At 40.5% G+C, this 13,621-nt stretch overlaps 1 protein-coding gene across 3 annotated transcripts in view; it reads left to right on the top strand.

The window, feature by feature from the left end:
* tecpr2 (tectonin beta-propeller repeat containing 2) overlaps positions 1-13,621 on the top strand; it is a 47,226-nt gene that overhangs the window by 29,247 nt on the left and 4,358 nt on the right. For all 3 annotated transcript variants that reach the window (XM_002936586.5, XM_012969268.3, XM_004917174.4), the window contains exons 18-20: positions 7,663-7,811; positions 9,051-9,192; positions 10,280-10,429. In XM_002936586.5, the coding sequence (XP_002936632.2) occupies positions 7,663-7,811; positions 9,051-9,192; positions 10,280-10,429 (441 nt within the window). The remainder of the gene's footprint in view (positions 1-7,662; positions 7,812-9,050; positions 9,193-10,279; positions 10,430-13,621) is intronic.

The following is a 13,621-nucleotide window of genomic DNA, read 5'->3' on the forward strand; positions in this document are numbered from 1 at the left end:
CACAGTAGACTGAAGGTTTCTGGGTTTAGTTTAGTGCATGTGCACAAGTCAGTGCTAGGCATGCCTGGGACCAGTAAGTAAAATGGTAGTGTGGTGCTCTGTTACCTATTTTTCTGGGCCTGTGCACTGTCCTTAAAATATTGACCCCCACCCCATTGGATCTGGCTTTCTGTTCATTTTTTGCACAATACTCTCCCTGCGCTTGAAGAGCCAAATTTCTGATTTAAAATTGTAATTATGGTTCTTTAAGTTACCAGGAATGGCTTTTTGCCACCCCTGGAAACTTACGGAGCACTGCCACCTGAAGCAAGTTAGCTAAACTCGCCTTATGGCAGCAGTACCCCTGGCTATTGCCAGGTTAAGCTATTGTGGTCTCCATTTTATCTGCCCTTCAAATGGTCCATTGACCTTCAAGTCACAACTGCAGTTGTCCCCTCCAGCCAGGGTATCTGCTTTTGGGAGTTCAGCTCTTGTGTCATCATTTTCTGTTAAGGACTTCTTTATTTCATGGAAGCCATGGGCTGCTTGCTTGGGTCACTTAGCAGGCAACTGTCCAAAATGAAAAGGTTGCAAACTCCAAACTTCATATCGGGAGGACGGAGTGGTCGCACTGGGCCCCCTCAGAAGATTTTTTTTTTTGCAGGGAGCCTGGCACAACCAAGTTACGCTGCTGTATTTAGCATTAATTTTCTCAGCCTTTGGTATGTGTATCCCAGGGATTACAATTCCCAGGGACGTCCAAACCCTTACCAAACTACTAAATAATGCTGTTTCTGGCACCTATATAAGTTAAAAATTAGTATTTTTTAAATTTATACCTGCAGCAGCACTGTTTGTGTGTGATGTATATAAAAGCCTAGTGCAAATGCACACAGTACTACAAATGATGCACCATATGTATCTGCAGAAACACTGTGTACACAAACTGGCTGCGTCTTTGGAGTGCCATTTGTGTAAGGTTACGCTATCAGTATTCCGACTGCTAAACTTAGGCCCATTGGCTCTGCTGTGGCAGTAACTGGAGATGGTATTTGTAAATAGTACACACAATCGCTACATGGCTGGACAGAGATTGTCTGTAGTAGGAAGCCACACATATTGGTATGTTTGGTGCAGTTGTTGGACTGGGGCCCGATTAATGTGATGATTTGTTACAATTAATGATTTTAAAAACCCCACACACAGCACTAGTGCGGCACTAATACTCACTGGGTAGACAATATAGTAACACAGTAGTTATGTTGGGGGGAAAAAAAGAGACATGCGTCCATTGAGTTTTTTTTTTTTTTTTGGTCTACATGAACTACATGAAATCTTCCTGTTAGCTGATCCAGAGAAAGGAAAAAAAAAACCTTCCCCAATTTGCCTTAGAGGGGAAAAAGATTCCTTACTAAATACAATATGGAAACTGGCCCTGTCCCTTAATCAACTTGCGCTAAAGCTATTTTTAGAAACCCTGAATTTTCTTACTTACTAAAAAGCCACCCAACCCTTCCTTGAAGCTATGCAATAACAGTACAACCACTTAAGGGAGAGAATTCCACAATTTCATAACTTTTTTGAATATTATGATGGAACATATCCATGAATGCCTGAACTATTTTACAGGCAATTGAAAAAGACACATTGTGAGCCTCTGGAAGTAACCCAATTGAAAAGATTGCAAATACAAGTGTACTGTACTTTGCCAACTGTGTACTCTACAAAAGTAAATAGCACTCTGTTGTTAATATGTAGGAAGGTATAACTTCAGGCAAACGGAAGGACCTGAGGGGTCAGCCTGCCCTGGGCATACTCTATGTATGCTGCAGGGCACATAAAGGATCCACATTAACCTTTTCTTCACTTGTGACAGAAGTGTTGTTCCCAATTATGTTTTCTTTAATGAAGTGTACAAGAGTGTGTGTGTTTCAGAGCATGTAACATTCAGCAGCTTCGTAAGTGATATGTGACACCAGTCAGGCAATGACGTTGGCTTGATCTGACACATTTCAACAGCTGACGCCCATGTGACTGTCAGTGATATCTTAGCCACAAGTCACACATAGATGTGAGGCTCCGTGACTGGAAGATCTGTGAAACTGAATGTCACCGGCAGGAAAGTCATGCCTGAGGGCTTGATGATTTATACTGCACTTAAGGTTATATAACCGGAGAAACACCTGAGCACATTTCAGCCTGCCTTCTCACATAACCTGGATATTTGTATGTGTGTGCTCGCTTATAGATCTTGTTGACAAGCAGTGCTATGGCTGCCCGGGACACACTGATCAGCTGTTTAAGGTTTCATGCAGTTGACTTATAGAAGAACCAGTCTCCCTTGTAAACCTTAAACTGGTATCTAGTAGTTTCACTAAAAACTCTACAAACCTTAAACTGGTATCTAGTGGGTTTCACTACACACTCTACAGACCTTAAAGGAACAGTAACACCAAAAAATGAAAGAGCTTTAAAGTAATAAAAATATAATGCACTGTTGCCCTGCACTGGTAAAACTGGTGTGTTTGCTACAGTAACACTACTATAATTTATATAATAAGCTGCTGTGTAGCCACGGGGGCAGCCATTCAAGCTGGAAAAAAGGAGAAAAGGCACAGGTTACATAGCAGATAACAGATAAGTTCTGTAGAATACAATAGTGTTTTATCTGTTATCTGCTATGTGCCTGTGCCTTTTCTCCTTTGAATGGCTGCCTCCATGGCTACATAGCAGCTTATTTATATAAATTATAGTAGACTTTCTGAAGTAAACACACAACTTTTACCAGTGCAGGGTAGCAGCACATTATATATACTTTTATACACTTTCATTTTTTGGTGTTACTGTTCCTTTAAACTGGGGTCTAGTAGTTTCATTACAAACCTTAAACTGGTATCTAGTAGTTTCGCTTTCAATTCTGCAAACCTTACACTGGTATCTAGTAGTTTTCACTACAAGCCTTAAACTGGTATCTAATAGTTTCACTAAAAACTCTACAAACCTTAAACTGGTATCTAGTGGGTTTCACTACACACTCTACAGACCTTAAACTGGTATCTAGTAGTTTCACTACAAGCCTTAAACTGGTATCTAATAGTTTCATTAAAAACTCTACAAACCTTAAACTGGTATCTAGTAGTTTCACTACAAACCTTAAACTGGTATCTAATAGTTTCATTAAAAACTCTACAAACCTTAAACTGGTATCTAGTAGTTTCACTACAAACCTTAAACTGGTATCTAGTAGTTTAGCTTTCAATTCTGCAAACCTTAAACTGGTATCTAGTGGTTTTACTGCATAAAAGCAAAGTACAGTATAGCAAAGGAGCTGGAAACAAATCCAACCAGAAACGCATTCTCTGTTTCCAGTGACTGAGGCGTAAGAGTTTCTATGCATACATATTCTGCACAGGTGCATGTGGCAGCTAGAAACCAGTTTGCAGTTCTGACTTTTAAGCCTTCCAGTCATATGACATTTGCCGCTGAAGCACAGGGGATCCTAAAGATTGCAGGTCCCTAGTAAACTCTATCTCTGCCCTATTGTTGCCCATGGATCTGTTGTTTATTATGACGCAAAAGGGATGCATATTTGACAATTCATGCACATGTCCTTATGTGATACAGTAGCCACAATTGCCATGGATTATAATGGAAGGCAGTCTCTACTCATACCACCACTTTGTCACTGTTGCTTGTCTCAAAAGAAGCTGTGGCAGTAGAACCTCATATATGGCATCAACCTGATTTACTGCTAATTAAAATAATCTCTTGTCCAGCCAATAGACTTGGAGAGAAAACATGCACAGTATCAGAATGGCTTGGTTAAATATATGGACTTAAAGGAAAAAATTACACCTCCAGACTGAATACATAACTAACAGATAGTTTATATCATATTAAGTAGCCTATTAAAGAATCTTATCAAACCTGGGAAAATGTTAAATCAGGACAAGTTATTGTTTAATTACTAAAAGTATATAAGCTCAGGGGTCAGTTTTACTTTGAAATATAATGTTTACTGTGTTAATGACTAGTTTTAAGCAGTACAGCATTAAAGTTACACTATCAGGGGGCATGTGCAAGACCTCTGACAGATGCACAACCTAAAGCAATAAGTGACTGGTTCATGGCTGTACAAGGTGCAGGCTTGGAAATGACTATTTATTTACAGACAGAACCGTGGCTAAAACTTCACCTGCTTAGTAGTTTAAACCTCTTAATTTCCCTAAAAATAACATTCACAAAAGACAAACAGCCATTTTTAATGTTGGGACAAAATTTTGGTGTACAATTTGGGAAAGAATTATGTAAAATGTGGGAAACGTAAAATCAGGGTATGGAAAATTAAAGTTCCGCTGTATCTGTAAATATTGCTCTTTTACATCTTTTCCCTTGAGCCACCATTTTGTGATTGTCTGTGTGCTCCCTCAGAGATTACCTAACAGGAAATAATGCAACTGTAACAGGAAGCCATTAATTGGCTGATGTGACCTAACATATATGTGTGCCCTTGGTTTGTTTGTGTGCACCGTGAATCCTATGAGCACAGGAGGCGCAGCCCTTAGTACTTTGAAATGTCAATTTTCTATTTAGGAGTACCCAATGGCTCATACTACTAAAAAAGTATACTTTTATGAAAATGTTTTAGATGAAGCGGGTCTTTGAGCTGTTTTATACAGTATATTTTTACAGAGACCTACATTGTTTGGGGGGTATAGTATACTCTGCACAGAAGGGCTAATTTAGACATAAACATAGGTTCTAACATGCACAAATGCACTTAACAATCATGACCAATCAGGTCCTCGGTTTAATTTTCTGACTTGTAGTAGACTACAATTGCTTGTTGTTTGCTGTTGCCAACTGCACTTGTGCAACATAGTACCTATGTTTGTAAATTGGTCTCTGGTTGCTGGCTCACAGGAAAAAGTGGATGCTAATTGTAACTGAATAGAGAGATTTGTTGGGAGCAAGTGGTGTATTAAAAGGTGAATCTTTACTTTCTCGCCAGTTGCAAATACTAAACAGCATTTCTGGAATCTGTCACATATCTTTCTCTGCAGATATACAATTATATATTATTTAGTCCCATGAGGTAGGCACTCACGAAACAATTAGGAATCCGTTGCCTGGGTGCAGGCCTTTGCATGTGCTGGCCACCTTTGCACATCATTGTCTTCAAGGAACATTGATGTAGTTCAGTTCTTGTATGGCTTGGCAATGCCTGTTGCTGCTAATGCTAAATTTAAAGTTGGAACAGTCTTAGTTTATTAACAATTCATTTTTCATTAGCTCTTGTGAAAGGTCAGTATCTAAACATAGCGCCGCCTTATATTGATATTGATATTGGTACTGCTTGTACCAGCAGCTGGAATGCCCTCACTTATCCCTGGGATCTCTGTATGTTTTATGCAGTACCGCTGCAACTTCACATCCAAGTGCTTATCAAAAACATTGACGTACCATATCTTCTTATCTGAATGGTCTCCACACAGAGCCAAAATGGCTGCCCTTGAAGGGTGAACTTCTCCTTCATAACCAATGTACCTGCTCCTTGTAACTCTATCTCCATGTGCGTCAGGTAATTCTGCAATCAGGCTTGTATATCATGGACTTGCAGCGCTCATACTAAAATAAAACTTGATCTGCTGGTACAGAAAGTTATCTGCGCGGTGCAGACACTTATAAATAGTCTTTATAACTGGCTCGGGGCAAATTTTGTCTACAGGAGCTTACTTGCCCTGCACTGTTACCGGCAAACCAACAGTATGTGCCCTTGTGCTACAGACACATACACTGTGCCCCACTCTGTTACTGACTGCACAGCACAGCACTCTGCAACCTTGTGCTACAGACACTTACACTGTGCCCCACTCTGTTACTGACTGCACAGCACTCTGCAACCTTGTGCTACAGACACTTACACTGTGCCCCACTCCGTTACTGACTGCACAGCACTCTGCAACCTTGTGCTACAGACACTTACACTGTGCCCCACTCTGTTACTGACTGCACAGCACAGCACTCTGCAACCTTGTGCTACAGACACTGACTGTACACTGTGCCCCACTCTGTTACTGACTGCACAGCACTCTGCAACCTTGTGCTACAGACACTTACACTGTGCCCCACTCTGTTACTGACTGCAGAGCACTCTGCAACCTTGTGCTACAGACACTTACACTGTGCCCCACTCTGTTACTGACTGCACAGCACTCTGCAACCTTGTGCTACAGACAATTACACTGTGCTCCACTCTGTTACTGACTGCACAGCACTCTGCAACCTTGTGCTACAGACACTTACACTGTGCCCCACTCTGTAACTGACTGCACAGCACAGCACTCTGCAACCTTGTGCTACAGACACTTACACTGTGCTCCACTCTGTTACTGACTGCACAGCACTCTGCAACCTTGTGCTACAGACACTTACACTGTGCCCCACTCTGTAACTGACTGCACAGCACTCTGCAACCTTGTGCTACAGGCACTTACACTGTGCCCCACTCTGTTACTGATACTGCAACACAGCAAGACTACTACTACAAACACTGCTGCACTGCTCTACTATGGGCATTTCAACATCAACTTTGACGTTGAAATATATTCAACTCTTTGCTGCTGCTGCTGCTGCAAAAAAGCACCCCATTATTACCTGTTGTGTTATATAAAACATAGATATAATGTTCTATTCTTTAGAAGTCAAGCCATCAGGCTCAAATGCCGCTCCTGCTCTGTATTAGCTAAAAACGTTACACACATTAGTTGACCGTGCCATTTCATTGGTGAATGTCCTTTCATGTCCATTGCAGAAATTTCTGTGGTTATTGAAAATCTTTAATATGGTTGGGATGAAAATTAAGGCTGACTGCTACTGAAAGGCAATCTCGTTAAGGCAAACCCACTTCTATTCAGTACGGAGCTGCATTTAATTAAAAGGCAGCATGTTCTTTGTGAAGAAAAGAGACCTTGCTGTTTGAAACTCCAAGTTTACTTTATTATTATTGTCAGGCTTTCAGTGTATTAATTATGGTAATGTAACATATCTTGGGAATCTAATCTCCATCGAAGCATGCCTTCAGTTTGGCAACTAGGTTATTGGAGTTGTGAATTGTGGTTATCAGGCAGTATATGTGTATATATAGAATATACACAATGAAACTCTATTGGTCATTTAATTTGCCTAAAAATGTACAGAAAGAAGTTGCATATTTGGGTTTGTGAGGAGCAAACTTGGGACGACTGTTCTAGGTCCTACAAATTAGCAGTTGCAGGAAGTAAAGGCAGCCATGCATATACTGTGGAGTATTTTCCCACAATACACATACGGATAAAATACCTACACATAATAGAGAGGAAAAGAACCTCTGGGAATAGACTGAAGCTCTGTGATAGTCAGAAATCATGGTGCCTATGGCCTCTGCAATAGGGATGCACCAAATACAGGATTCGGTTCAGGATTCAGCCAAGATTCGGCCTAAATGCCTGGCCGAACCAAATTTTCTTCTATTTAACCCTTCAGTAATTTTTTTCTTGTATAAACTCCACCACTGGGTAAACCCCTGCCATGATAATGAGACTGTTTTACTAATATTGAGCTAACAAGTGCTAAGAAGTGAACTAATATTGAGCTAACAAGTGCTAAGAAGTGAACTGTCATACTCTGTAATATCTGTGCCAGGTCCAGTGACGCTATGCAGTTTGTCCTGTGGAAATCAGCACATCTGGGCATGTGACACCAGTGGAGTCATTTACTTCCGAGTGGGCACTCAGCCCCTCAATCCAAGTATGATGCTACCAGCCTGGATAATGATTGAGCCTCCAATACAGGTAAAAAAAATTATAGGGGGGTGGGGGTTATCTGAAAACTGCTTATTAGCCCTTTATTAACTGTGTTTGCAAACAGTTGGGCACACCATGTATTGCTAAAGACTGGTGTTCGATAAACCTCTTCTAAGGATCTTACTTCTGTTATTATGGGAGCTCCAGCATTTTTATTTAATTTATTTTTTTGCATTACAAAAACTAATGCTTTTTTTTTTGTCATTGGGTATCAATTAAAATAGTGTATGATAAACCAGGTCTCATTGCCCTGTGTTACAATAAAGTGATTTTTCGTAGGACCCTCAGAAATGTACTTCGCATTTCATTCTTAATGACCCACTAAAACACCAATTTTACAAAATCCAGCAAAATACCTGCCCAGAGTCTACACTTGTACCATCTCTCTTGGTTTTATTAATTTCATTAATTTTAACCTTATATAAAATTTTGCTAATGTTGTGCTGTCTTTCATCAGCAGTGAGCAGTATTGATATCTGTAGCAATGACATATATAAGAAAGAGGAAGAGTTTGGCTTATTTCAGTTATTTTTAGTTTAAAATGGTTTTGTTAGTTTACCCTTCAGTGCCTTTGGTGCTCTGTTTACGAAGCAAGTGCTGAGCTGCTAGTTTAGCCTTGTGTACACCACACCTCGAAGCGGAAAAATCCACCTAAAGCCACACATAGCATCGGATCTGTCAGCGAACCCACTCTCAACCTTCATTGCTGCCAAAATGATTTGCACCTCTTCAGATCTATAAGCCCAAACATTTGATGCAGGATCTGCTGTGGCCTCTGCACTCCAGAAAACAACGGGGGGATCATTTTAAACCCATTTATAAACTGGCCATTCCAGACCTGATCCTGTGCCTAAATATAACAATTCTGTGCTGTTGTCAGAACAACAAAGGGAGACACTTGTTTGAGGCTGTGCTGTGTTTCCCCTGTGCACTAGTGTTATTCTGAAAACTTTTGCATTTAAGTGTCCCTGTCGTTTCTGTAATCCATAATAACTAGCAGTTGCTTTGGTCTAGTGTAGTCATCTAACTATGACATAGTCATCTAATATAATATAGGCGTAAAATCGCTTCCAAACTATAGTGAATGATTAATTACTCTCATTCACATATAGGTTCTATAATTATTTCCTTTTTGTGATATATAAAACAGCATATAATAAATGCTTTCTACGTCATGAGCTAACTAGGGATAGTTTATCGACGTTTGTAAATTGTATATATTTCCAGCCAGTTGGAATCAACCTAATCGGAGTGTATTCCAGTCCAAATGATAAAATGCTGTGGACACTGGACAACAGATGTAATGTGTATGTTAGAGTTGGAATTACTGAGGAGATGCCAGTTGGAGTTGATTGGGAGCATGTGCCTGGTAAATATACTTATCTCTTTAATGTCATTCTGTTTTGTCTGTACACCTTTCTTTGCTAAAAACAATTTGAATATAAGATGTATGGGGAGTGGTAATATACCTATATGGGTGCAGTTACAGAAGTTGTTTGCCCTGTAAGTATGTCTGCCCTTTAGAGATGTACAGCTGCACCTGCATTATACATTCTCCCACTGCACAGAGAAACTTGCAGTGTGACCATCTCTTTATAGATTTACAAAATACTGTTATGTATATTCCGGTATAGTAGACTGACAGGGTGCCAGCTATGCAGGTACAGAGAGGGCAGACCTGGGCTTTTTTTTACAGCGCTGCGTACATAAGTAGCGCTTTATAAATAAAGATATACATACATACATACATACATAGGCCGCAGGGAGCAGAATTGGCCAAAATTGCTCATTCCCTGCCACATGCATGGGAGCATTTTGCATTTGCCCACTTTGTATTTGGGTACTTGCCTACTTGTGGATTAACCTAGTGATCCGTAACCAGTGGCTCATGAGCAACACGTTGCTCCCAGCGGCATTAAAGTAGGTGCCGGATTTCTGGCTTGTAGGCAAGTTTTGGAACCAAAGAGATGCAGTTTTACTTCAAGCAGAGCCTTCTGCAGGTGGGCAGTTTACATGGGGCTACTAAATAGCAAATAACAGCCCTTATTTGGCATCCCAAAGATTTTTTTTTTTACTTGTGTGGCTTCCCAACACCTTAAATTTGAGTGTGGCTCAGGAGTAATTTAGGTTGGGGTTTCCTGGATTAACACATGACTTCAGCAGCAGCATATGACAAAAGATTTAAATGTAATAAAGCAAATTTTTTTAGATCACACTGAGGAAGTAGGACAAGGGTTAGACATTTTAGGTAAGATATTTTTAGATTGTGGTGTTTACTTATTAATTCTGCTTTTACAGAACATTTTTTAAAAAAATCAGTTTTCCATTTTATCTAGTAGAATTAAGTCTAAAAACAACTGGACTTTTCTGAGTTTTTCTTGAAAACGTTTCACCACTCATCCGAGTGGCTTCTTCAGTTCAAAATTATAGTTTTCCATTTTCTTCCTACTACAAAGGCTTGCAGGCCTGTCAGCTGGCTGTGAGCATGAGAACAGTATGGGCAAGGTGTCCAAATGGGGACATAGCAAGGCGCTATGGAATTACAGAGAAGAATTCAGCAGGAGATTACTGGAAGAAAATTCCTGGAAATATGGCTTGGTTTACAGGTTAGCACTATATATATAATGTAAATCCAGAATCATGTAAGCTGCCATTGGGGTACTCTTGAGCTGCTTTTTTTTGTCAATTTACTTCTAGAGCCAGACTAGAATACTGCTTTTGAAGCTTGCACTAACAAGCACAGGGAATCTTGTATAATTCCTAAACAATTAAATTTGCTAATATATATTACTGCAGTAAATACAAATTTATTGTAGGAGTAACCACTTGTCCTGCTTCAAAATATATTTCCAGATCCATCTGCTTAAAATTGCAGACCATTAAACAGTTAATGGAATGAAACACTCAATAAAAAGTTAGCTAGTTTCCTGTGAATACTCGCTTTTCAATGAACCACCTTGATGCAGATTTATCAAAGGTTGAAATGATTTTTCCATTAAAATTGTTAATTTTTCCTGCAGTTTAGATATTTTTCACATTTAAAGGATAACTAAACCCTAACCCATCCACAGCCCTGCCCCAATGCCCTCCACTGTCCCCCCTCCCACAACACCTATTCTGTTTTAAAGTGTCCCTGTGTGATGACCTGCCATAAATCTGCAGCTAAGCTAAACAGCTAAGTTCAAAGGTGCCATCTTCTCCTGTCTTCTGATCTTTCTCTGTTAGCCAGCTGACAGGGATCTTGCACGACCATGTGCAGCCAAATCTGAATCAGCTCAGACTATACATGCTCCAGCAAGATCTGTATAGGAGAACTGACAGCAGAGGTAAGTAGTCGGGGGAAATGGCGATTTTGGACTCTACACTGAGCTGCAGATTTTTGGCAGGGTGGCTCACAGGAAATTTAAAGAAAATATATGCTGCGGGGAGGGAGCTTGGAAGGGAAGCAGTGGTGGAGGGTGGAGGACAGCTGAAATGGGCTAGGGCAGGGGCAGGGAACCTATGGCTCGTGAGCCAGATGTGGCTCTTTTGATGGCTGCATCTGGCTCGCTGCCAAATCTTTAATAAAAAAAATAATAGATGTGTTCTAAGCCTTAGAACACATCTTCTATCCGCCGAGCACAGGCCACGCCCTCCTCCGCATGCGGCATCCTTACCGGGTTGCACTTGAACCAGGGCCCAGGGAACTGAGAGGGACATTGGAGCAGAAACCTGTGATAGTTCACGCTTGAACTGAAAATAAAATGTGGCCAATATGTCTCTGGTGGGGCTACAAAGAGAAGCCAACTGTGCACTGTGCTAGGTAGCCCTCTAGTTATACCACTAACAAGCCATATTGAACAGCTAAAGATGACACCCACCCTACCTTGCCCCGCAGCATCCGCGGCCAAACGGGCCTGAAGCCGCATCATCCTCCACAGACAGCCACAAATTGAGGCCTCGGCTTCGGCCTAGCTCCCGTCGGCCATTGTATGGCTCTCACGGAATTACATTTTAAAATATGTGGTGTTTCTGGCTCACTCAGCCAAAAAGGTTCCCGACCCCTGGGCTAGGGTTTAGTTCTCATTTGAAAAAAACTATTCATACCTTTTTGCCAAAAGTCAATAACATTTTAATGATCTGATCAATTATCACAACCTTTCCCTACTTCTTCAACTGGCAATATTGTTTTGTCCAGGTGAAAAACATTCTGTGCTGTGGCCCAAAAAGTTGCAAGTCTGTTTCAAATAATGAAAAGTTATTCATGTTTATGGAAAATGTATCACAGTGCAAAAGAAACTCATAGGCACAACACAGTTCAATATAGATTTGATTTCACTCAGGAGAAAATGCTAGAAAATACTAATAATCTTCTGTGTTCCCTACCTACGTTTAAAATGGGCACTTATGAGGCAGTGATAACAACTGGAAACTGCAGCACAAATTATACTCCTTTGGGTGTGTGTAAGTTACCCACCCACTTAAAGACAAGTGGAAGGAGCCCCAGCTCTGTAAGCTTACACTCTTAACACTTACTAACTAGTTAGTACTAGCTTACTAACTCTAACACGCAATGAATGCCACTGTATTTTTTATTTACTTTTATTTTATTGAGCCATTTTTGCTACGAAACAGCAATATCTGTGCAAGTAGCGCTATCTAAATAAAAATATATGTACATACAGTCACATTCCAAGGAACACTGCAAGATTTTCTGCCCATAAAACATACCAAGGAATATATAATGTTACAGTTCTGCCTGTGTTTTAATGATCCCCCCATATTGGGGTTCTTTGTCTTATATTCTTAGTTACAGGTAACATGTTAGGGCTGCTACCACCATGGCATGGAACAACGTACTAGAAATCTCTAGCCACATACCAAACAATACCATAGTAGGGTCTCTGTCCACGTTCTGAGAAACACTGGGTTGGGTTTCACTGCAAAGAACACAATGCTAGGGATCTGTATCCATATTTCATGGAAAACTGCTAAGATTTTCTAGCCACATTCCATGGAACTACAGGTCATTTATAAACACTGGGCAAATCTGCACCTGGGCAGTGACCCATGGTAACCTATCATACATTCGCTCTTATTGGGGGTCATTTATCAACAATGAGCAAAATTGCCCATGGGCAGTAACCCATGGCAACCAATCAAATTGTTGCATTCATTGTTCTACCTGCAGCTGGCTGAAAAAAGCAAATTACAGATTGGTTGTTATGGGTTACTGCCCAGGGGCAAATTCGCCCAGTGTTCATAAATGAGCCCCATTGTTTTACCTGCAGGTGGCTGAAAAAAACTGGTTTCTATGGGTTACTGCCCAGGTGCCAATTTGCCCAGTCTTTGCAAATGAACCCCATTTCATGTTGGGGTTCACTGTCCACATTCAAAAAAACCCTGTGTTAGTGTTTCATACCCAGATCCTAATTCAAATCATGCTGGGGTTCTCTACCCACATTCCATGGTAGATGATTATTGGGTTCACTGCCTATAACCTAGGAACAGCATGTTAGGGTTTGCAACCCAAATTCTAAGCAATACTGTTACAGGGTTTCTACCCACAATACAAGAAATACAATTCTAGGGATTTCTACTCACATTACAGAAAGCATTGTGCTGAGCATTGTATGCCCACATTGTGTTGAGCGCTATGCTTCATAATATCTCGGAGTACATTATCCACATTCACATCCACATTTCCAAAATGCTGTCTTGGGTATTTCTACCAATATTTGAAGAAACGTTTGTGTAAAGAATTAATTGTGCACAAAAAACCCAGTAAATTCCAGTAAAGTCCATACTAGTTTTTTCTA

The sequence above is a fragment of the Xenopus tropicalis genome, chromosome 8, assembly GCF_000004195.4.
Source record: "Xenopus tropicalis strain Nigerian chromosome 8, UCB_Xtro_10.0, whole genome shotgun sequence".
NCBI classification, from domain to species: domain Eukaryota; kingdom Metazoa; phylum Chordata; class Amphibia; order Anura; family Pipidae; genus Xenopus; species Xenopus tropicalis.